The sequence below is a fragment of the Microcebus murinus genome, chromosome 11 (genome assembly GCF_040939455.1).
Source record: "Microcebus murinus isolate Inina chromosome 11, M.murinus_Inina_mat1.0, whole genome shotgun sequence".
In the NCBI taxonomy this organism is placed as follows: Eukaryota; Metazoa; Chordata; class Mammalia; order Primates; family Cheirogaleidae; genus Microcebus; species Microcebus murinus.
The window spans coordinates 29,501,495-29,526,576 of record NC_134114.1 but is presented as its reverse complement, the minus strand read 5'-3'; the positions used below and the strand labels follow the sequence as shown (position 1 = coordinate 29,526,576).

General features: G+C 43.0%; 1 protein-coding gene across 8 annotated transcripts in view; it reads right to left on the bottom strand.

Moving 5' to 3' along the window:
- The window catches only part of OSMR (oncostatin M receptor), a 70,749-nt gene that overhangs the window by 26,474 nt on the left and 19,193 nt on the right, over positions 1-25,082 (bottom strand). For all 8 annotated transcript variants that reach the window (XM_020290069.2, XM_020290070.2, XM_012736486.3 and 5 more), the window contains 6 exons: positions 21,582-21,667; positions 15,352-15,524; positions 10,315-10,486; positions 7,828-8,106; positions 6,477-6,612; positions 5,801-5,952 (listed from right to left, as the gene is read on the bottom strand). In XM_020290069.2, coding sequence (XP_020145658.2) covers positions 5,801-5,952; positions 6,477-6,612; positions 7,828-8,106; positions 10,315-10,486; positions 15,352-15,524; positions 21,582-21,667 — 998 coding nt within the window. The remainder of the gene's footprint in view (positions 1-5,800; positions 5,953-6,476; positions 6,613-7,827; positions 8,107-10,314; positions 10,487-15,351; positions 15,525-21,581; positions 21,668-25,082) is intronic.

Here is a 25,082-nt window from a genome sequence, read left to right as displayed (position 1 = left end):
ACTGCCTCAAGTGTGGGACCAGACCAGTAACGTGGGCCAGGTCCATCCTGGCTAAAGGCTGATCAGCAATGATCTCAGGGAAAGATCTTGTTCAAAAAGGGGAAAGGTGAAAGTTTTCAGAATCAAAATGAAGTCATTTGTGACTAAAAAACCATGAAAAAATGAAGCCAAGGAATGCCATGAAGGGTGGGTTCTCATGCACGAATGCTTGACAACAAAAAGTTTCGTAAAAAACTACAAAAACCACAGCTTTGCACAAAGGCCATTGCAATCTTACACAAAAACATACTTCTACAAGGACATCTGCCCAGCAACTATCCAAATTTGGACTGACAACCCCCTTGTTATTGAACCTTGTAGCTGAGGATAATGATCTCTAAACAATTATGTAATCCTCCTAATTTTTCCTTTAAAAACCTTTGTCTTCCTTTATCTTCCTGAATATGCCCGTAGTTTACCATGGCCCATGTGTTCCCATTGCAATGCCCATTGCTGAAGAAACATCATTTTCTTTTAGGGTCTCCCTCTCTGTCATCTAGGATGACAGCTGCCTAAAAAGACAAATATCTATCACTCATGTGGACGCCGAGACTACCATGGCAGCCGTTACAAGAAACTATGTCATCATTTTGAATACCCCATGAGACTTCAATCTAAGGAAGTAACATCCTCCACGGCCCAGGCAACACACAATGGGTGCATTCTTATGGAATACAATGGACTTTCCATGCACCTTGTCATATACAGGTCATGGAGCCATTGAATGATGGAGCAGAAGGCTCACACAGCAATGGAAGACAGGACATCAGGACGGCCTGCTAGTGGGGTGTCACCTGTCTGGCTAGGGCAGTGTGGACACTAGACACTGCCCTCCAGTGCAAGGGGAACACGGTGCTGCAGTGCATATTGGGAACACTGAGCTTGGTGGGGGAGGAGGGGAACCAGACAGCTGCCTGATTAGGCTGCACCTGCGAAATCCCAACCTCAGGTATTCCTAACCATTCGTTCCTTTTTCTTTTTACAGTGCCTGGGGCGGTTTGTGGTTTGACCGCCACAGTACTCCAAACGGGGTCCCCTGACTCTAATCTGGAGGTGATGCTTTTATCCTCTGCCCAACCCCCTTTTCTGGGAGTCCACAAGGGTAAGGGATGGGACCAAGGAGTACCAGGGTGCTAGGGTCGCTTTAGTGGTACAGGGACATCTGATCCTTCCAGTTGGGTAGGTGACATTATCAAACATAAGTGTGTACAGGATGTGACCTCCCTGCCTAGACCGGGTGACTGAGGCCAAAAGGTCTGGGCCACACGGCAAGGGCAGTGGGTGCTGCAGAGGTAGTAGCTTCTGGACTGGGAGGAAGGGGCAGAGTGCAAGCGTGGCTGACCTGTGCAGGACCATGTGCGTCACATTAAGCAATGCTGTCTGCAGCTTTAAAAAATGCCTTGTTGATTTTGAAGGAAGGAAGCAGGGGTTGATATGATCAAATTTGACTTTGAGATGATCACCTTTGCTGAGGTGCAGGGAATATCAAAAAACTGGTGATCTGGTAACAAGCTACATCCAAGGGACCACAGATACAGGTTTGGGAGACTTGTGCAGATGGAAAGAATTGAGTAAGTTTAAAACATGTTTAGGAGAAAAATCAAATAGTAATTGTTGATGGCGTGAATGTGAGTGATACAAGAGAAAAGCACAAAAGATGATTCCTACAGCTCTGACTTCAGAAAACCAGATTGTAGGTCATGCCATTCACAGGGATAGAACACTCTAGAAGAAGACCGAGTGTAGAAGGTAAAATGCCATGAGTTCAGCTTTGAGAAAGCTGGCATAAAGCGCGCTTGGGATAGTCCAGTGGTGGAGATGTCAAGGACATAGTCACGTATATGGATCTACAGCTGGGAAGAGATTTGTCATCTGTGTATAAGAAGTCACTAAAGCCATGAGCAGGGGTGATGTTGTCCAGAGGAAAAAAATGCCAAGTGGATAGGAAAACAGCATATGGCCAAGGCTTGTGGAACTCCAAATATTGGCATCTGAACAAAGGAGAATAAGCCGGTAAAGAAAACAGAGAAGCAGTAGCCAGACAAGTAAGAGTAAAACCGGAAGAGTGGTGTCTCTATCTAAAAGGAAAGCCTAGTTTGGGGTCTTGCAATAAAGAGATCAGTTCTCTATTCAAGATAAGGAAGCATAGAGCTAAATTATTGCTGCAGTGCTTCTGCTGTAGTTGAAAGCCTTCGGGTATGATATAAAATATAGGTCCTGTCTGATCAATACAAATGCCAACCTCAGACAGAAGACAAGGGAGGTGACAAAAGAACTACTCGTGAATTGCTGAACAAGGAGGATCATGGCTCCCACCCCCATAAACAATGGAGAAAAAACTACAGGGGCATGAGGGTTCACAGGAAACAAGGAATTCTTCCCACTACCCCCCACTTCCCCACACCAGTGGAAACTCAGACCAAGTGCTCCCAGCAGTAAGATCACGGAAGAACAGAACCCTACAAGGGCAAGGATCTGAGGGAAACAGATAAAACCAACTGGCTTGAGGGAGCCTGTCTCTCCCCTTCTCCTTTCTCCCAAACCCCCACGTCTGGTGGATTGCAACCTGACATCCTAACGCTGCTAGGCAGCAGGACTGAGGGTAAACCCCTGACCTGAGGCATGGTCAGTACAATGAGCAGTGATTGATTATGGTTTTCTGGGGCCTATGGCTCCCCATCCTCAGCTGGTCGCCAGGGCATGCGCTGCTTTAGACTTTGAGCTGACGGGACTGGGGCCTGGCCTCTAGCTCTTCCCTGATATATTTACCGCCTAAGCAGCTAGGTGCTTGTGGGGGAACCCAAGCCTGCAAGCCAAAATAAAGAGACATCTGCATAGCACAACTACAACAGAAACACAACAAAGTGATTTACAGATTGCAGTGTAAGATGTGGTCTTAGAACAAACAGACCAAGAATTTCAAACAAACACAAGACACATTACAAAAGAGATACAGCAGAATATTTGTAATAATATAAAGAAGATATAGCAATCCTAAACTGTGAACCTGATAAAATACCCTCAAAATATATAAGGCAAAAATTTAGAAAACTATAGGGAGAAATAAATAATTCGACCAACATAGTGGGTAATTTTAAGACACCTTTCTCAATTACTGATAGATCAGTCAGGAAAATCTAGAAAGATACAGAAGATGTGAACAAAGCAATTAACAAACTTAACCTAACAGTCACATAGAACAGTGGTCCCCAACTTTTTTGGCATCAGGTACGGATTTCATGGAAGACGATTTTTTCTATAGACCAGGGTGGGAGGGATGGTTTTGGGATGATCCAAGTGCATTACATTTATTGTGCAGTCAAACCTCTCTGCTAATGATAATCTGTATTTGCAGCTGCTCCTCAGCGCTAGCATCACCACCTCAGCTCCACCTCAGATCATCAGGCATTAGATTCTCATAAGGAGCGTGCAACCTAGATCACTCACATGCGCGGTTATTTGGTCGCGCTCCTGTGAGAATCTAATGCTGCCCTTCTTCTGACAGGAGACGGAGCTTCTGCGGTGATGTGAGCGATGGGGAGCAGCTGTAAATGCAGATGAAGCTTTGCTCAGCTCGCTCGCTTGCTGGCTGCTCACCTTCTGCGGTGTGGCCCGGTTTCTAACAGGCCACAGCACCAGTACTGGTCCATGGCCCAGGAGTTGGGGACTGCAGTACTAAAGAATGAATTAAAATAATCAAAATAACCACAGAAGCATTTGGATAAGAACTAATGGTAAACATTAAACATATATAGTTACTTGAATATCTGAGATTCAACAAAATTTAAAAGGGAGATGATATAATATGTAATATTTATGTGCTCTGACAATAAAGATATAATATGACTATTTTTAAATAGGGAAGGTGTTCAAATTTTTAAAAATTTCAGAATAGAGGGAAAGTAAAAGAGGATAATATATGCTAAACACATTTTAAACTGTTTTCAGAAATTGTTTTAGTGGTTGCAGTACAAAAACATGCAAGAAGTATAACATAAGAAAACTTTAAAACTTTATGAAAAGACATTTACAAAGGCCTAAATAAATATAAAAAGATACTATGTCCATGCATAGGAAGATTTAGTGACATAAAGATGTTGCTCTCCTCAAATTGCATTCATAGATTAAATGCAAATCCAGTGAAAATCCCAGCAGGCGTTTTCATAGAATTTGATAAATAAATTCTCAGATTTATATAAAAAAGTATAGCATTTAGAATAGTGAGGATATGTCTGAAAAAGAACAAAGAGGAGGACTTATCCTACCTGATATCAAGACTCATCTGAAACTTTTTAAATTAAGTTAGTGTGATATCAGTGTAGGAACAGACAAACTGCCCAATGGAATTAAGAGTCTAGAACTCCATTACGCTTTCATAATAGTGAAAGAGCTGAAATGTCAAATCATTAGGGAAAGAAGAGCTCATAGATAGATATGGAACAATGGTTACTGATCAGAAAAATTCAATGTCATATCCCTACCTCACTTAATATAATTAAATTAATCTCAGATGGATCTGGGATTTAACTGTCTTTTAAAAAAATTTAAATATTCTTAGTAGAAAATTATAGGAGACTGTCCTTCTTATCTTGGGGTAGGAAATCCTTTCTTTAAAACATTTTGGTATAATTGTCTATGTTAAAATTGAGAACTCTTGTTTATCAATAGACATAGAAAAGAAAGTGTGTTACAAACTGGGAGAAGACATTAGCAATATAGATAGAAATCAATAAGAATAACTACTGAGGATACATAAACAACTCCCACCAAAAAAAATCCCACACAAACCAAAAAGCATAAGCAATCCATAGCATGAACAAGCTTCTCATAAAAGAAATAGGTGTGTCCAAAACATAGGAAGAGATTCAACCTCAGGGATGAGCAGATAAAAACCATCCTATCATACCATTTTAAAGCCATTTAATTGGCAAAATCAAAAGTGTGCCAATACCAATTTGGAGAGAGTATCTGAATCCATTGGATGGAATTATACATGATACAACCACTTTGAAAAATAATTGGACCATGTCTCATAAGTTGAACATTCACCTATTCTATGTCCCCACCAATTCCATTCTTAGATATATACTCAAGAAAAACAACTGCAGGTGTATATTGCACATTTGTATAAACTCTCAAGTGTACTGCACACATGTATGAAAACACTCTGTATCCAAGAGTAAAAACCTTGATACAACCTGAAAATCCATCAAAGGAGATGTACAAATAAAATACTGCATATTTACACGATGAAATACTACATGGCAGGAAAAACAAATAGACTAGAGAAACACTCAACTAAGGGCAAATCTTAGCAATTTAATATCATACAAAAATAATTACTATATTATTACATTCAGCTTGATGCCCTTTACATTCATTAAAACTAAAGCAAATATAAATATATTTGTAGTGTTACATAAGCAATGAGAATACACACACACACACACAATTTAAAGTGATAATTATCTTGGTGGAAGAAGCAGGTTGGCAGGGCTGTGGGATGAGACACGAAACAAGCTATCATCAGGGTCGTAGTTTTGAAGCTGGGCAGTAAGCTCACTGGTGCTTATGGCAGTATCAAGACCAGCAATAGTGGACACAGGCATCCATGAGAAGTGTAGCATGAACAACAGGTATACATTCTAACTTTCGCTTAGGCAGTGAATTAGTAAAGATCTATTGTACATTTACTTGAGCACACTCTGTCAAACAAAGACATGTCAGTGGCCACCATGGGCTGTGACACCTCTTGTCTCACCTCGATGAGTCAGGTTAAAAAGGAGATTGACACTTCTCTTCCTTAAGTAATTTTCAGTTATGAGTGTGAAGTTATATATTTCTTGGGAGTCTTGAGTTATTTGCCAGTTGCACCGGTTTTTCTCTTCACAATGTTTCTTTTTCCCAGAGTATCTTAAAAAACAAAACAATTACAGGGCTTATACTTTTGTCAAGGAAGATGTATGTATCCAGTTTCCCTCGGTGACTTTTAAACTATGCTCCACATAATGGTATTGATCCATCACCAACAAACACTAATAAGGAAAATATTGTTTTAACAAATTTGGTATATGTGGCTGAATGTGTTGATGAATCACTGACTCCTCCTCGTGGGTGGGGAGAACATCCCTTAATTTACTTGGAATATTCTTAAAAAGTGAGAAATTAGGTAGACCTAGATCATCACATAGGACTATTTTCATATCAAGATACACCATTAGCTGTCTTATGTTTATGCTAAAAATTCTTTTTTTAAAATCCTCGGGTAGAAAATAGCATACACTGTGACCACTTGAAGATTTCTTCTTGACCTTGGCAGGTGTTTTCAAAATATTTGTTCAAATTTCCTGCAACGTGGAAGTGTAGCTTTTGTGATGTTGTCACAAGCACCTTAAATACGGAAGACTCTGTCAGTAAGCCACCCAGAGCTAACTTACGATTCGAATAAAGTGTAGCTTTGGGAAGGTTGTTTAGACCAGTCCAAGGCAGTGTTTGCCCCCGGATCCCAAGTACAGATCAAAGTCTTGAAGTCCCTGGTTTCACAGGAAAAGTCCTTGGGCTCCTCAAGTACTTCTGTCCACACAAAGACAAAAACAGACAAAAGAATGAGTTAAAGTCTGCTTATGGGAAGACAAGTCCAATGGAAAGCTCTGTTTGGGCTCCAAGACACAGAGTTATCCGAATGACGAAGGGATCACTGAGGTATAAGTCTACACAGCAAGAGCTCCTGAAAGCCACTTTTCATCATCGTGGCCCCTTCTGCTTTCTTCCCTTTTGGTTTCCTGGGACCCCATGGGGATCGGTGGCCAGTGATGCACAAGCGGTTGACACTGTGTCCACTTGGCAAAGCCTGTCACCCCAGTGCCTGCGGGCGCTGTGGCTTGCAGGAAGCCTGGGGATGTGAAAAGTCAGATTCTGTGAAGCTGCTTAAACTCAACAGCCCAGACCCGAGTATTCCACGGAGTGGCGAAGCACCCCTAATACCAGTTCCCGGAGTCACTGCTATTCTCAGTGACCACACTAAGGGGCACAGACGAACGAGCATCCGGGAGATTGGAATCCTCCTTTGGCAGGGGAAGCAGGCAGGGAGATGTCACAGGGATTGCCCTACTGTGCCAGAAAGGGCAACTTGGAGACAAAACACAGGAGGTCCCGGGTGTGCACACACAGATTTACTTAAAACTGAAATTGTTCTCGCTCCACTGTTGTATCCAATGGAGCTGCACAGTTAAACACAGTCCTGGATTCTATTTGCTGATTTCCTTCTGTATTGGGGCCAGGTGGGGCCCTCTTCATTAACCCTCACGGTCTCCATCATCATCCCTGTGTCGCAGAGGGGGAAACTGGCTCAGAGAGCCTGAGAAACGTGGCCAAGATGACACACCCAGCCAGGGAAAGAAGATTCAAACCCAGGGCTTCCAGGCTGCAACCCTGGCTGACTGTGGTCTGACCCGCAGCCCGCTCGCTCCCTGTGATCCTGGGGACATTCCAGCAGGGCTGAGGCAGAGCAGGGTATTTCCCAGCAGCCCAGCCCATGACCCGACCTCTCTCTCTCCTTCAGCACTTTCAGTCTCTAGGAATGCACGTGTCAGTGAGGCCAAGGAAAAGACAGGAAATTCTGGAAATACTGCTTCAGGATATCATTTCCACACCTCTCCTAGAAGACTCAGGAAACAAAATAAAATCAAGAACCACGTGTTGAAATGTCTCCTTGTCTTCTGGTAAAGGAGATTCAATCCATTCCTCAGGAATTGAGAAGAGGGGGCCACGGGGAAGTTGCGTACTTACTTGAGACAAAGAGAACGGTGCCGTTGCTTATGGCCTTTCTCTGCTTCTCCTCACAGTAGATATTTGTCCCTCCTTTCCTAATGAAAGGAACATTTTCCAATTTGAATGTGGAGACATGTGGATCAAGCTGTTCTCCATGAATCTGTTCACCTTCCAAATAACAGGATATGTCATTTTGAATGTTTCCAGAAATGTAACAAATGGTGACGTTGGAGCCTTCTTCTACCAGCTTATCTTTAGGGAAAACGAACAATGTATCCTGTCCAGTAGAATCTTGTACTGCAAGATAGAAAAGAAAGAAAAAAGGAGAAGAAGAAAAAAGGAGAAGAAGAGAAGAGGAGAGGAGAGGAGAGGGGAGGGGAGGGGAGGGGAGGGGAGGGGAGGGGAGGGGAGGGGAGGGGAGGGGAGGAGAGGAGAGGAGAGGAGAGGAGAGGAGAGGAGAGGAGAGGAGAGGAGAGGAGAGGAGAGGAGAGGACAATTACAGCTCAGTTGGCATCTCACTCAAAATCCAAGCCAGAGCCCTTCCACCTCACTCTCAGCAGATAATGTTAGCTTTTTCTACGTCTGGGAGAAAATAGCAACCTAAATTTCTCCACCAAACCTCTACCCTTTGGTGCATGCAAAACAGTCCTTCCCATCATTATTCCTACTGTTCCGCTAATCCCACTGCTGTTGCTGTTATTGCCCCTGCTAAACACAGCACCAGTATTGTGACCACTACAGATTATTGTGCGATTGCTACTGTTGAGTTACTGCAACAGCAGTAGCTGTTCTCCATACAGTCCCAGCTGCATGGAAGTCCCTGTGTTAAGTGCTTATGTGCATTATGACATGTCATCTTTACTACCTTACAACAAAGTAGGTAGAACTGAGCCCAAGTTCGCTCAGCTATTAGCAGTAAGTAGCAAAGCCACATTCTGACTGGCCAAGTCTCCCCAGCTTCAAATCCACATGTCCCTTGTAATTGTACTGGAGGTCACATCTCTTTCTACCTTCTCAGAAATGCCAGTCACTCAAATATCATCTCCTTTTGCTTCAGACTCTCCTTCTGCAGGGCCTGATGGTATAAAATCCTCAGGGCTGTCCCTCTTTAAGGAAACCCACCAACTTCCCATGGCTCCCCCCACCACCCTCTCTGGTCTCCCCTCCACCGTCCCCTGAAGGAGCTGCCTGTTCCTGGGGCTAGGATTCAACACCTGCTCACTCCCCAGCTGGCTACAGTCTGGCGCTGGCCCACCGGCGACCATCTGGCCTAGGCGTGAGGGCATGGGTTTTGTTTTTAAGGACGTCAGATGATTCTACTGTGCGACCATGGTTGAGAATCCCTGCTTTGGAGTTGGGGAATAATCAGGTTCTTTCTTTATTCTTAAGTTAGTTTTGAGGTTGCAGTTTTGAGAAATGTAGTCTATTTTATGAAAACTGTTTATAATGTGGTTCTTTTCCTTCTCTTACTATCTTTTTGATCTCTCTCTCTCTCTCTCTCTCTCTCTCTCTCTCTCTCTTTCATTTTTCCTGTACATGCATCCCTCTTTCATGGTAGGATGTAACAGTTAGGCACATGGCCTCTGGAGCCAGACTGCCCAGGCTGGAATTCCGGCTCCACCACCTAGTGGCTTGATGACAGTGTCAGATTCCTTATCTGTGAAATGAGAGTAGGAATGATGCATATTTCAGAGGGCTGAGGTGAGGACTAAATTCATATGTATTGTATTTAAAACTGTGACTAGAATGCAAATGTAATCCCACTATGATTATCTCATCATTATTGTTAGTTTAATTGGCACATAAGAAACTGTGACAAAACCCATTCTAAATTTTAATGACAACAAAATTATCAAAATTAAGAGATATTTAAAATATATTTATCTATCATCTTCATCACTTAAATAGAGCACAACTTTCATTTTTCCATATTTCCCCCCCTTCTCTCTAGATTAGGGATGATCTGAGTCAAGCCCACCATCTGGTTTTGTAAATACGGATTTATCAACAGGGCACTGGTCATTCCCGTACACATTATGCGTGGCTGCTTTCACACTACAGTGGTGGGGCTGAAGAGTCACAACAGAGACTGTGTGGTCTGAAAAGCCTAAACTATCTCCTATGTGGCCCTTTATAGAAAAAGTTTCCCAGCCGCCACTGTAGATGCATACATATTTTGTGTTGTTCTAATAAAAACATAAAGGTACTATATATTCTAATTTGATCACGTAGCATTCTATCAATAAACACACTGTACATGTTTGGAAAAAAATACAAAACTGAATTTGCACAATTGTCTTAATAAGTTCAAAAGCAAAACTTCCGACACCTGTCCCCCAGTGGTAAGTTTCATACCTCTGGTTTTTAGTTCCAGTAGAAGCCAAAGGAAAATTATGTTGGTGTCTACTCCAGGTTCCTCAAAGGAGATTTCCATTTCTATTTGACTTTTGATCCCCGGTAATATAAAGTAAACCGTTTCACTCTTGTGACCGCCTCACTTCTTACCATTGACCTCCTGCCAAGAACTCCAGCTGCTCCAGAAATTCCATTCAGGGAACCTGGCATCATCCACCACACTCCTTATTCTTACAAAGTGTGCCGCACATTCCAAAGGAAGCTCGGATTCCCAGCTCCAATGCACAGTTTCATTCCACTTCACGGTGGTGCTGTAATTCCCCTAAAAGTAAAGGGGGAAAAATTGGAAACATATAGCCATGTTGTCCTGGAGAATAGCTTGACTTGACTTATCCCAAAGCACAAACCTAAGATCCTACTGTACATCCACGATATGCACAAGGGAAGTCCATTCCTACCCAGTCAACTCCCCTTGCTCTGACAGCTCAGCAATGAGTCAGCTACGACCTCTTGCCTTCTGAAAGCTCAGCGCCCAGCCCCATGGCCCTCCGAGTCAAGGGGGCTCGAGTGGAGCAACTGGGAGAAAAAGCAGGGTCTTAGGGGGACAGATTGGAGACAGAAGGTGTTCACAGTGCTGGTCACAGAGAACCTGCTTAGAAAATTCTTTAAAACTAGAGAATTCATTGAGACATCCCTTAGAAAGAAAAGATTGATGGATATTTTTCTAATATTCATTTTTAGCCAGTTTTGGATCAGGTTGGCCAAAGCCCAGTAGAAAGGGAAGTCCTTTTATGGCACCCCAGGAGTTTCATTGTCTCCCAGAAGTCAATAGACGGCTCTCCATGCCTCCCTTGGTTTTCTGTCTCTTGTCTTTTCAGATATGGTGGCTGTGTGGACTACACTCCCTCCCTGAGCTCCATCTGTCAGAATCTTAGGCCGTAAGGATGTCAATCACACAGAATGCCAGGACTGTTCTCTGGGAAGCTTGCCCGAGTTGAACTGTAATTCGGTGTTTTGGCATAACCTCTGGCTTTAATCTTTCTGAGACACTGGCATTTCCATTCTCTAATTCCATAGGCGTCAGTGCCTGCTTTACACGTTACCCTGTCATGCAAGGCCCTCTATAATCTGGCTCCAACCTACCAGACCCTTGCAGGAATCCTCTCTCTGGACATAGGGTCTACCCCACGCTTCTGGAATATGCCTCATGCTTTCTTAAACCTCAGTGTTTGCTTATGCAGTGGCCTTGGTTTGGTGTCCCCCTCTCCCCTCTGCATTGGGATCTGTCCCATCCTTCAAGCCCGGGTCATGTTCCATCTCCTTCCTGAAGATTTTCCTATTCTTTCCTCTGAATTCCTCCCATATCCACACCCCATTGAAGCCCAGCTGTATCTGGTGGTTAGTTGCTGGTATTTCATCTGTGACTCAAACACATCCCTAAAGAGAGCAGGGACTGTGTTTCCTTCTTCTCTGTGACCCTCCTAGCTCCAGGTTCTCTTCTCCCTGTGCTTCCTTTAGGAGTCCTGCCTTCTGCTCCCACAGCTACAAGGTAGAAACAGCAAACACCTTGCACTTTCTGGGGGAAACCGAGTCTGAGTCTGTACCCATGTTTCTAAGGGCAAATGATGATTCCTCGGTGATGGGAAGGGGCACACTCACATGTCACACACTGCCTGGAATTAGCAGCTTGGAGGCCTTCTTCTGCTTACGCCTGTGCTGTCCAGGTCGCTAGCCTGAAACAGTGCCCACGGTGGAACTAAACACAGCCCGGGGCTGAGAATGCCCTCATCTACCCAGGTGGCATTTAATTGTGAGCCTGCTTTTTCACTCTAGGCAGAACTGTGATTTTTGAAAGACTTTTTATTTCAGTTTATTGCATTACTTTATTCCTAGGTCACAAAACATATTTTTAAAACTACAAGTTGTGAAGTCCTGATCCATGAAACTTTCACTATTTGACATGAGCAATTTCAAATACATTTTGCTTCAATCATTTTTAACTTTAAGCGTGAATACTGCCTTCTCCCTCCCCAACAGAATCTCTATCAGTATTAGTGACCTCACTATAAGCAACAAATCACAGACTGAGTTTTCCCCATATGTCCCTCAAATGCAGCAACTGTCACCCCTGTGCACCACCCCCCACGTCTGCCCTGGCCAGACCCCACAGCTCACTTCCTACTGGACACACTTCACCTTCCCCCTTGCCCCTACTACTTTGCCACTGTGCACATGAGTGGGTTTTTAAAAAACTTCAGATCAGATCTTGCCACATCTCTTGTTCTTATTGCTCCCTTGTTCTTACCTGCTTCCCATAGTCCTGTGCGGCCTGGTGTGCACCCCCCTATCCCCATGTGGTTGGGGCTCTAGCATGGCAGGGTGCTTTCTGGCCTGGAAGCCCCCAAGCCCCTCTCTCTCAGGGGTGCACACCTCTTGGATCTTCCCAGAGCACCATCCTCCAAATTAACTTCCAATCCTCTTTGATATTTCGGCTCAAACAGTCCTTTTTGTCCAAATTGTGGGAGAAGATCAGGCCTAACCCCCATGCCAGAACACCTCGTCAGTGACCTGTACACACACTTGTATTCAGAACACCCTATTGCGTGTTCATTTCCTCATTCTTCCCGTGTGCCCAGCACTGAGATCGCTGGGCCTTGCACAATGCCTGCCTGTGGCCCCCAGTCTAAAACTCTGTGCTGAGTGATTTGATCACTTCTGTAGTAGGCAATGGGCTGGATTTCCCCCCACACTATTTATGTGGATTCTGCCTGCCAATCAACTTGTGCTTTGTAGCCTTGTTAATGAAGGAGATAAAACTTTCCTTGAATACATCAATTCAGCGATATTTGAAAAATGGGATGAATTGTCTTTGGGCCATTTTCATTCATGGAAGCAGCAAGTTTAATTTTCCCCTTGCAGCTATTAGTAAGGCACAATAAATAGACACGCGCATTTACACAGAGGCCTGACTGAGGTCACTGATTTGTCACTGAGGCGTGAGATTTATCCCTAAATTGACACACACTCCCAGCTTCCTTCCAAGCTTGAGCTGTTGCTCCACTCTGTCTCCCCCTGGCACTGACAAAATCATACATCAAGTGGCTGTAAGGAAAGGGCAGAACCTTGGCCCAGAGCAGAGCCATGTCACACAGCTGCCGGGAGAACTCTGAATGGCCAGCACCATCCAGGAAACAGCTGAGTGCCCCTGGCCCAGCCCCAAGCACCTGGATCAAGCACCATGCTTTGCCTTTGACTTGTTTGGGAACACAGTGATCTGAGAGACACTGAGTCTAGAAATGGTCCCTCTCTGCATAGTGAGGGTGCCCTGTCAGGCTTGCACAACAGGGAGCTGCCCTACGAGAGGGAGACTTAGGTCCAGACATAAGTGGCACTCTCCTCCTTAACTGGAGGAAGATCTTACGTTTCTCCTTGACTTCAGGCATGAGAGATTCAGACATGGGCTTCTCATGGCATCACATGCTCCATGGGACATGTGCCCACTGATGGCCTGGGGGGCTGCATGTGACTGTCATCCCTGTCTGGGTATGGGGTGAAGGATGACACCACCCTACCTCTGTCACCTGGAGTAACACAAAAATCCTCTCTGCACCATGGTTTTCTCCTCTGTGGTGGTCAGGCTGGGTTGGGCATTGTGAGAACAATACAATGGACAAGGCAAAACTCCATCCTTTAGGGAAGTCACAGAAGTAGGCTACACATGCTGCTTTATGTTGCAAAGAGGACCGTTACACAAATCAAATGTGAAAACAGATATGAGCAACTGCTTTGTAGAAAAATAAAGAATGGGATTCACTTGGTCTATGGTTAATGTTATTTTTGCTAAAGGGGTAAAGTGCTAGTTTTCCACAAATTTCCCCTCAACTTTCTTTTTCTTGGACAATTCTTAGTCTCAATATGACCTCTGTGCAATGTTTTACTGGGCCCAAATCATCCACCACTGTATGCATTAGAAATACAAAAGTCAAGCTTTCTAGTCTGAGGTGGGATGGCGGGAAGATGTGCTGCTGTTGGGACGTGAACCGCCGCACAGGCATTGCTATTGCTGAAAATCAGCACCCTCCCCAGCTCTCACTGTGGGAAACTGCCCTTTGAGAGTTAGAACAGACCTGGTGTGAATCCTAAAAGGGCAGAATCCAAATTTTATTTAACTTAAGCCACTTGCTCAGATCTCAAATGCAACAATGGTTGTAGAAAGCAGCTGAAGACTTTGCAAATAGTGAACTTTAGGCTTTGCTAAAGGAACCAGTCATTCTGGATCCTTGTACCCACTGTCTCCACTGCCTGGGAGAAGAGGGGACCTCGACTGAGTGAATGGAGGTCCTGATGTGGCCTTGAGCTTCCCGCACCTCTAGGCGAATTCTCAGGTCCCTTCAGTGAGAAGACACTCCACCGTCTTTAAATACTCCACGACAATGACTGAACATTATGTGTGTCTGTATTACTAATTAAGGTTCCCCAGACCAGCAATGGCAATCAAAAGGCACCACCAATGTGTCCCCAATGCACTGGATTGGATAGGCAACAGGGAAAAAAGACACGCCATTATTTGAACCAAGATAAGTGAAAAGTCTACCCCAAATAATTTAAAAGCAAAACGAGAACAAAATTAAGGATTTTCTTAATTTAATTTCCTGTAGAAAAAACTACAAGTGTGGCAACAAAGGACCCAGTAAGTTACTCTCACACATGGCTAGAACATAAAGTGCTAGAATGTACTCTCTCTTGCATCTCGGCACACTATAAGCAAGTAAACTAACAAGAAGCCACATTGGCAAGAAAAATGTTGCCACATTATTACATCTTATTTAGGAAAATCTCTGGTAAACAGGGAAGAAAAAAGGAAGAAGAATGAGATGGCTGGTCTCCATAGATCTCTAGAATCCAGTATTCACAGGACGGACCTGAAAGCCCTCTTAAGGGACAGAGCAAAACTGAGAAAATAATCTTTTCTCTTAGCGCATCCCATCCTACCTACCAAACCAAAGTTGTCATGTTACTTTGTCTCGGATCCTCTTATCTGAAAACACAGAAATGCAATTATTTAGGAAAACTGTTGTGAGCAGCTAATATGTTTCCATAATGAGATTTTTTGGATGTTATAAAAGACAAATGATGGTGTCAGAAGAGAATTTTTAAAATATTGAGTCAAAAAAAAAAGGTACTTACCATCCAGATGACATTGGATGTTTCAGTTCTACTGATCTGTATCTGAAATATCATTTTAAATTCCTGATTATAAGGAAGGTTGTGCACAGTCCATTGTAAATGCAAACATCGTTGTGCAGAATTCACGGAAACTTTAAATGCTTCAGGAGTCAACAGTAAATTTTCAGCCAAGACTGAAAAGACCAAAACAAGGTATGAAATAACATTTAACAGAAGTGTGATTGATAGTCATGAATAATTCAATGTTCAATATCATCATTGTTTAGCTTTGGAAAATATTGTTCATATGTGCATCCTTGAATCAGACACTTTGAAAAGCTGGAAGGGAAATTAGAAATCACTTAGCAGACATAGGAATTAAGACCTAGATGAGTGAAATGACTTACTCAACAATACATAGCAAGTTCATAAATTGAAAAACAGTTAAACAAAACTAGAGGATCCTTTATTAGACAATCTTACTGGCTTGGAAATTTATAACATGCTGAAAAAGAGAGGACTATTTTGCTATAAATTTCATATTTCTGGAAATCAAAAATGAAAGTTTTATTTTGCAAGTCAATATTTTAGAGTTTATTAAAAGGATATAAAGTAAGAGCACATATATAGTTTATTAAAAGGATATAAAGTAGGAGCACATCCTATCTCTAGATATGATAACTTAGATCTCAATCTGAAATTAAAATACCTCTAGCAAGAATTTACTGAACTCTTGGAATGAGAGTAGCAACATACTAGGCGCTTAGTGTGAAACAAAATAATTGTGATGAGGTTCCTAGCAAAAGGAGGAACCTAGTTGGAGAGACACAATGGACTCCCATGAAATAATTAGACATTGCAAGTATAGTTAGTGATGTGATGGTGTCTGTAAAAGAATGAGGTTTCAAACATGAAACAGAGTTGCTGAGGTCAGTGGCCTTGGGAAGCAGTCCAGCATCTCTTAGGCTGTCTTTAAACCATCAGTGGCGTCTCTGCCAATGACCTGCACACAGATACATCTGTCACTTGAGAGAGGAGGGGCCCTGACTGATTTAAGTAATTATTGAGTCTTACAAAACAACAAATCATGGCTTTCCAGTCCTTTCCAGAGGAGTAAAGTATCACATAGATTTGAAAGAAATTGCATATTGCTGATTTAACTAAACTATTCCAATTATTGGATTGAGGGGGTCTGAATTAACTGGGAAGGGTACAAAGGTATTAAAAAGATAAAAATCATATTTACAAAATCAGCTGGTATCTGATGACCCATGGTATAACAGATACCACCATCTTTAAAGTATTTTTTTTTTTTTTCTAATTCCATGGGGATTTCCCTTAGCCATCTGAAACACTCTGGCACTAAGTTTAAAAGGCAAGAGAGTATTTTCATTCTGCACATGCTGCTTTTCTCAAAATAGTAAAATTAACAACAATCATATTGAGCACATGCTGTTTACCAGGCGCAGTGCTAGGTGCTGTCTCATGTGATACCTACTCTAGAACTATTAGTGATTTCTTACAGATGAGGAAACTCATCTGTAACTCATCTGTAAGATGAGGAAACTCATCTGTAAGATGAAGCTCACTGAGGATAAACAACTCACACAAAGCTATGTGGGACTTAAATAGAGGTATCCCCAATACCCACACCCGTGCCCCACTTTACAGCACCGTCCTCCAACTGTTAAGGCAGGAGCGTTGGCCCCATCTGAGGTCTCATGGACTGGAATGTTTGAGAAATGCTGCACGGCTCCAACAGTGTCCTGCTACCGACACAGACATCAGGATGGGGCTCTGGATGGACCCCAGTGAGCTGAGGAGCAGGCCTGGTGGATGTGAGACAAGCATGAAGTCCTTCATGTGGTTGGTCCACATGGTAAGAGGCTCCAGATCCAAATAAAGCATTACCCTCAGAATTTGGAGGAAAACCCTCAGACAACTCATTTTAGGGAAGTGAGATTAACAAGAATGCCCATAAAAGGAAAGGCATTAGCCATCAACAACCACCGTCCCAGAAAGTTAGCCATCCCCTGTGACATTTTGTAAATGCAGGGCTAGGGTGATGACTAAAATCTCAGTGTGGATCCCATGACCTTGGATTTGGCAATGTGTCCTTAGAGATGACACCAAAAATATGAGCAACAGCAAAAAAACACCAGATAAACTGACCTTCATCAAAATTTTAAAATGTTATGCATCAAAGGACATTATCAAGAAAGTGAAAAGACAACCTATAGAATGTGAGAAAATATTTGTAAATCATATATCTGATAAGGTTCTGGTATCTAGACCATATGAAGAACTCTTAAAAATCAGCAGCAAAAAGACAAAGGACTCAATTTAAAAATGGGCAAAGGACTTGAATAAACATTTCTCCAAAGAAGATATACAAATGGTCAACAAGCCCATGAAAAGATGTTCAACATCGTTAGCCATTAAAGAAATGCAAGTCAAAACCACAATGAGATACCATTTCATACCCATGGGATGGCTATAATAATAATAAAAAAAATGGGAATAACAGGTGTTAGTGAGGATGTGTAGAACTTGCAACCCTCATATACTGCTGGTAGGAATGTTAAAGGGATCGTATGGTGTGGAAAACATTTTGGCAATTCTTCAAGAAGTTAAAATATAATTAGCATATGACCCAGCAATTCAATACCTAGGTATCCAAAGAACTGTAAGCAGGGATTCAAATAAATACTTGTCCATGAATGTTTAAGGAACATTATTCACAATTAGCCAAAAGGTGTAAACAACTCAAATGTCCATCAGTGGATGACTAGATGAGCAAATTGTGGTATAGACATATGAAGGAATATTACTCAGCTGTAAGAAATGGGATACTGATACATAATACAAATTGGATGAGCCTTGAAAACATTATGCTAAGTGAAAGAGACCAGATACAAAGGATGCATATTGTATGGTTCCATTTCTATGAAATACCCAGAATAGGTAAGTCCATAGATACAGAAAGCAGATTGGTGGGTGCCAGGGGCTGGGAAGGAAGAAAATAAAGGTTAGCTGCTTAATGGAGTTGCCTTTTCAGGTGATGAAAATGTTTGGGAACTGGATAAAGGTGATGGTAGCACAACATTGTGAATGTACTAAATGTCACACTGATTTGCTCATTTTAACCACAAAATGGTTAATTTTATGTTATGTAAATTTCACCACAATAAAAAATGTTAAATATATATGATCATGATAAAAATGTTCAAGTAACACAGAAATTGAGCTCCCACAATCCTACCAACTCCAGATTCACTCTATTGTCAAGTTTAAATCATATATGCTTTTCCTGAACTTTTGTACACTCTTTTAAAAAACATATTGGACTATGCACACAATTTCATGTTTTTTAAAGTATATGTTATTTTTCTGAAAACCTATAAAAGGGAAATAAAACTAAAATGTTAACTGTCATTATTTCTGGATGGTAGGGTTGAGTGATTTTAATTTTCTTCTTTATGCTTTTCTGTATTTTGTAAATGTTCTTCAGAAACATCAGTTAGTTTCAGAATCACATCTTAACTTGTATTTTAAAAGAATTACTCCATCAAGATGTCTGGTTCACTCCACTATAATAATACTTCAGAGATTGTAATTCCTCCACAGCATTTCTAAGCCCTTGTTTGCAGCAATCATTGCAGCTTGCTGTAAAAATCTGTTTCCGTGTTTGTCTCCCTGTAGACTGTGAGCCAAACAAGGTTGCACCTAAGTCTTACTCAGCTCACAGAAACCAAGACTAAGAACATGCCAGTTGTAGGACAAGACATTCAGTGACTGGTTGCTGAATGAATGAGTCAACTACCAGTCTAAACAACTACCAGTCTAAACCAGAAAGCTACCATATGTTGCTTTAGACAAGAAAGGAACTCCTTACATTCACATAAATTATCAGTGGGTGCTGAATGACTCAGGTGCTCGAGTGACATCAGTCAGAATTAATCTGGTCAAAAGCAATCTAGGACTTCCTTGGGCAAGAGTGGAAAATGCCAAGGTAAAGTCAGAGAGATCAAAGGCACCATAAAAATTATTAAGTCCAGTCCTATTATTTTTCAGATGAGGAAGCCGAGATGAATAAAAGGGAAATGACCTTGCCATAGGCATGCAGCCAGAGCAGAGCCCAGGGCTTCCGGCTTTCTTTTCACAGCGCTGGAGTGTGGCCAAGAAGGTCAGGTTTGGGAATCAGACTCTCTTCCCACTTTCCCCACCCTGTTTCCCTGACCCTCCCCAACCCTACTGGAGGAAACAAACCATGGTCCATTCATAGATGGGATACCATGAAGCAATTAAATATAATGTTGTTTCTAGAAAAACATTTAATATCAAAGGAAAACACTCATTATATGTTGTTTTAAGTGTGTTAAGTAACCAGAAAAACACCTGAGTGTGTATATAGTATAATTTAACTTTTATTTAAAAACACACTACACATTTACTTCTCTATCTGTATCTACATACACACAAAAGGTGAGGAAAATACGTCAAAATGCTGCAGTCATGATCTCTGGCTGATGGACGTATGTGCCCAGGCTAACTGAAGAGAGTATTGGCTCTGTCTCACTGGTCAGGAGAAGTCACTCCAGGTTACTTGAAATAGATTCCCAAATCTGAATTTGGCTGGGGGATTGAGTGGTAAGCCAACTAATTAATAATCTGAGTGGGAGTTTAGTAAGTATGTGGTCAAATGCAACAGAAGTCGAGACAAGAAATCCAAACAGTACAGGTGAGGACAAAGACAGGATTATTTACCAAAAAGACATGCTTGGCAGAGACAGCTGGAAGCAGTGATGAAGACCGATTGAGAGACAAACTGGGAAATGCATGTCTGACCTAAACAAAGGAAGCTGAGAGGGCGAGCAGCAGAGCTTGCTCTGAGAGTAGAAAATAGTGACGTACCAGTGAAGGCACACGGTAAAGAGCGTTGGGTCAGATGAGACCTCACTAGGGAGATGAGCTGGGCTGAGAGTTAAATGCCCGGGGATTTCCTGGCGAGCCTGGAGCCGGGGCAACGGGTCTGGCTGGACCTCAACAGTCTTAGTGTGCAGGCTGCCCGCTCAGCCCAGCTGCCTGCACTTAGATTTCAGCAAGTGAGATCGATTGTGTGACAGGTGTACGTACTGCAAATGAGAAGTCCTAATTCCCACCTTTCAGCCCAAATGATGGCAGAAACCAACAATCAAACTATGATTTTTTAATAAGCCATAGGAAGTAGCATCTTCCCATGTGCCCTGAACCTAAAATAAATAAACTCAGACCTAAAGAATATCTAACAGAGAATTTAGCTATTATCAGAACAGTATCTCCTTCTTTTTCCAAATAGCTTTTCATGGAGTTTTAAGAGAAGAGGGGAAATTCTACGCATATTCCTTGCAAACATTATTTTCTTAAATCCATGGATAGGAATTGTGTGGGTAGTTAGTAAAAGCATACACATATTCTCTCTGTTACAAAGGAAGTACGGCAAAGAATAAATATAGGAAGAGAAAAATGTAAAGCTTTATATCAATAAAATATGGATAAAAACAATGAAAATTTATGAACCAATAGAAACTCTCTCAAGTTTAAGAATCTACTTTTAAACAGGTTCGAAGTAATAATAAGTAGCCATAAACATTTTGCAGGTGTTGAATTCTAATTGACCCTATTTACAAAGCTGATTTATTTCAAAATATCCTCCCTTGGGGAGTGGCTAAGTGACAAATATGTCTTTATCTATCAATAGCATTTCAGCACTTAGTATATTGTCTTGCAGAGACTTGAGAGAGTAGAAACTTACAAGTTTTCACTTCTTTCACCCATATTTTACAAGCTAACAGCTTCTCAATGAATATATTTGAGGGATATCAAAACTTGTTCTAATCTAGCAGCACATACTGGTCTGATATAGCCCATGTCTTTCCCCAGCAAGGTGCAGAAGGAGCAACCTTGGCGATGGCCTGGTGAAGTACATTGATCATGAAGTTCTACAGGATTAGCTGTACTCACAACTGCCCTGATGACCAGTGCATTGGCCAGGAAGGCAGGGTCAAGGGGTGGCTTTATTAAAATGAGCCATCAAGATGAGGGAGGCCAAGACTAAGGCAACCACTGCTTCAAGAGACTGACAAATCTCCTCATTACCTCCAAGTGATTCCCAAAGAAGAAAGACGTGTTTAACTTTTCTCCAAAGCACCAATTACTTCATTTGTGGCCTATATGATGTTTTCTTCTTTACTATTCTTCCCATGTCTTACCTTCACTCTGATGAGTCCTCAAGGACAGCAATGTTAAGAGGAATGTTGTCTGGAAGACTGCAAAGAGAGCCATAGATTCTGGTTTTCTGAAAAAGATAAATTACAAAGAAGGAAAATTTTATTTAATTTTAACTCTTCTTAGGTTTCTTTGAGACAACTGTGGGGGATGATGGCATTAAAGGCTCCCATTCTTCTCCCCTCCCTGTGCCCATGTCTCTTGTCATAGGAGCCCCCCAAAATAAGAGGAGTATATTCCCCTGCCCCATATGGCTTTCTATGGCCCATCAAGGAGGCACAAATGATAGAGTGCCAGTTAGAAGACTAGGCCTCAAGACACCTTGTGAGTTTTTTGCTTGGTCTTTTGTGTTTCCACCTTTGACATGAAAAGAGCATTCATAGGCCACCCTCCAGGAAACAGGATGAAAACAAGCAACCCATGATGCAGAGCCGATCCCTAGGCTACTCCAGCGGAGGCCAGCCTGGGTCGGCCAGCAGCTGGCCCACCCCCAGCTGAGAGCAGCTGACCCCAAGTCTGGGAGCCACAGACACTTATTTCTGTGTGCTGCTGAGGCTTGCTGGCAATGGACAACTGATCAACCAGCTCATTCAACCAAGCAAAGGCTGGTGAAGAAAGGTCAAGCAGACAAATAAGAATTAAATATAAACAATAAACTTGGATTAGAAAGAGAACAAATACTATAGTCTTAAAAGAGATAAATGTAAAATAATTCCTTAGGGTGAGGGGGAGTATCTCTGTTCCTCCCTCATTAAAATTCAACTTAGGACAAGTTAGCATGTTCTTCCAAGAGACAGTTTTTCATTGTTCCAAATAATTTCCGCTTTTCCTTGCCTCAGAAAAGAGTTGTAAAGTACAGGCCAAAGGGTTTCACTGATTCATCAGGTACTTGGACCGTGGGACCATCTGAGGCCATAAAGAATCAGCCTGGATGACCTCAAAAAGGCTAATATGTCCTTAATTTAATAACAAATGTGTTAGTCAGGGGAAACATTGAATTTCACTTTTCTACTTCAAACTCTGACTCAGCAGAGGGCAGCAATGAAACAATTCATTCCAAGGCAATTTTTGTCTCTCTCCAGCCACCTGGATTTCATCAAAATCTAGAAATTCAGGGAACCAGATCATCAATTGTCACTACCCACACCCTCTATTTCTTTTTTTTTTTTTTTTTTTTTTTTTTTTTTTTTTGAGACAGAGTCTCGCTTTGTTGTCCAGGCTAGAGTGAGTGCCGTGGCATCAGCCTAGCTCACAGCAACCTCAAACTCCTGGGGTCGAGCGATTCTTCTGCCTCAGCCTCCTGAGTAGCTGGGACTACAGGCATGCGCCACCATGCCCGGCTAATTTTTTATATATATATCAGTTGGCCAATTAATTTCTTTCTATTTATAGTAGAGACGGGGTCTCGCTCTTGCTCAGGCTGGTTTTGAACTCCTGACCTTGAGCAATCCGCCCGCCTCGGCCTCCCAGAGAGCTAGGATTACAGGCGTGAGCCACCGCGCCCGGCCCCTCTATTTCTTTTTAAAATAACATTTTACAGGTAAATAGGAACAACAGTGAAGACAGGAAGATGGTAAACCACACCATTAAATTAACCTAGGGCGGTCAGACCTGCCTACAGGTGAGCCCAGTTGCAAGCAAAGGCAAAGTCTACAAAGAAGAGCTTCTGGTCATATTCCTGTAAAGGCTGCTTTCTGCTCCTTCCTATTTGGAGCAAACAAGTCATTCATACCTCTCCCAAATCCCTACTTAAAACTTCAGATAGGATCCATTGAGGGAGGGGACTTGAAGATAGCTGACTAGAGGCACCTGGCACCCACCTACACACAAAGGACCAGACCCACATGTGTAGATAATCACATGTTGAATAGAGCACCTAAGAGAAAACACTAGAATTCAGCAGAGCAGTGCCAGGGAAGCTCTGAAGCTTAGAAGGAGAGCGAAACAAAGCAGCTGACCAGCCAGGGTTGGCTCAGAGCCAGGGAAACTCCGCAGTGCCAGGAAAAGGTAAGTGAGAGATCCCCAGTGGTTCACATTCCTATGGCGGACTCTTGCAATCCTAGCCACAAGAGAGCCCTCTGCCCTCCCAGGCCCTGAGACTAGTATAGCAAGCTGCCTGGAATCCAGTGATGGCATTATTCCAGAGGGCATTCTGCTGGGTCCCAATCACCTTGAGACCCAAGCAAGTGCAGCATGGCATCATGTTGAGAGCCCAGCCTAACAGCTCCTGCATTTCCAAATCCTTGGAGCCTCAATGACATCACCTAACATCCACCCAGAGGGCTGCAATTTGTAATGTTGGCTAGACACAGCAGTGCAGATGGGCCCCTACCTCTCTAGCCCATGCAATGGCCTACACCCAGGGGAGCAGGGAGTGTAGCACAATGGGAGGGTGCTCCCAGGACAAAGGAAGCTGAAAAACATGCTCCAAAAAGCTTGAGAGCCCCTTGCCTTGGGCCACTGCCACTGACAGCAACCCAACCCCTGGCAGCAGGGTTACTGCCCACCTGCATACGGCTACAGAGGGTCTGGGGCCCCACTGACCACTGCTACGACTACAGCCTGGATGTGCCATGCAGGTGCCTGGGAATCGACCTGCCCCACCCATGAGAGCCTGTGCCCAAGTACACCACTGGATGGCCTTAGGACAGGCTTGCTCTGCCCACAGCCAACCTACCAGTGTCCATGTTTGTCATCTGGGGGCCTAAGGATTGATCTGCCTTTCCCAACACCACTGGTACCTGTGCATGCCTTTTGAAGGCTGAGGATGGGTCCACCCAGTCTGCTGGTACCCACACACATTGTCCAGGAGCCTTGGGATCAACCTGCCCTTTCTGCCATTCCCAGCATCTGCACATGCCTCCTGGGGGCCTAAGGAGGGGCCTACCCAGCCTGCCATCACCACCACCACAAGCACCCACCTGCACATGCTACCTCCAGAGCTAGGAATTGGCCCACCAGCCTGCTGTCACTATTGTTGGTGCCCACAAATACTGCCTGGGGGCCCAGGGATTAGCCTGCTGCTACTGCCATTGTTGACACCACACATACCACCCATGGGCCAGAGGACCCGCCTGGCTACCTGGCCTACCACTGCCACTGCTAGCACCCAAGCAAGCTACCTGGAGGCCCAAGGACTACCACCAGTGCCTGCATATGCCACATGGGATCCCAAGCATGCTAGGCCTGCTGCCACCACCACTGGGGCTTCAGGGCCTGACCACTTGGTGTCTCAGTCCACAGCAAAGTCTCACCATGGCCTCCACTAACAACAGCAGCCTAAGCCACTGAAGAACTCACAGACACCACTGAGGATGAAATCATACATAGACTACACAACTGCATCCACCCAGAATCAAAGCCAAAACACTACTCAACCAATACTAAAAATATATTATAGAAAAAAAGTATTTCCCTATGAATGCAAATCCATATCATTGGAAGTGACTGTTTCATTAGATATTCAGATATCAATATAAAGAAAC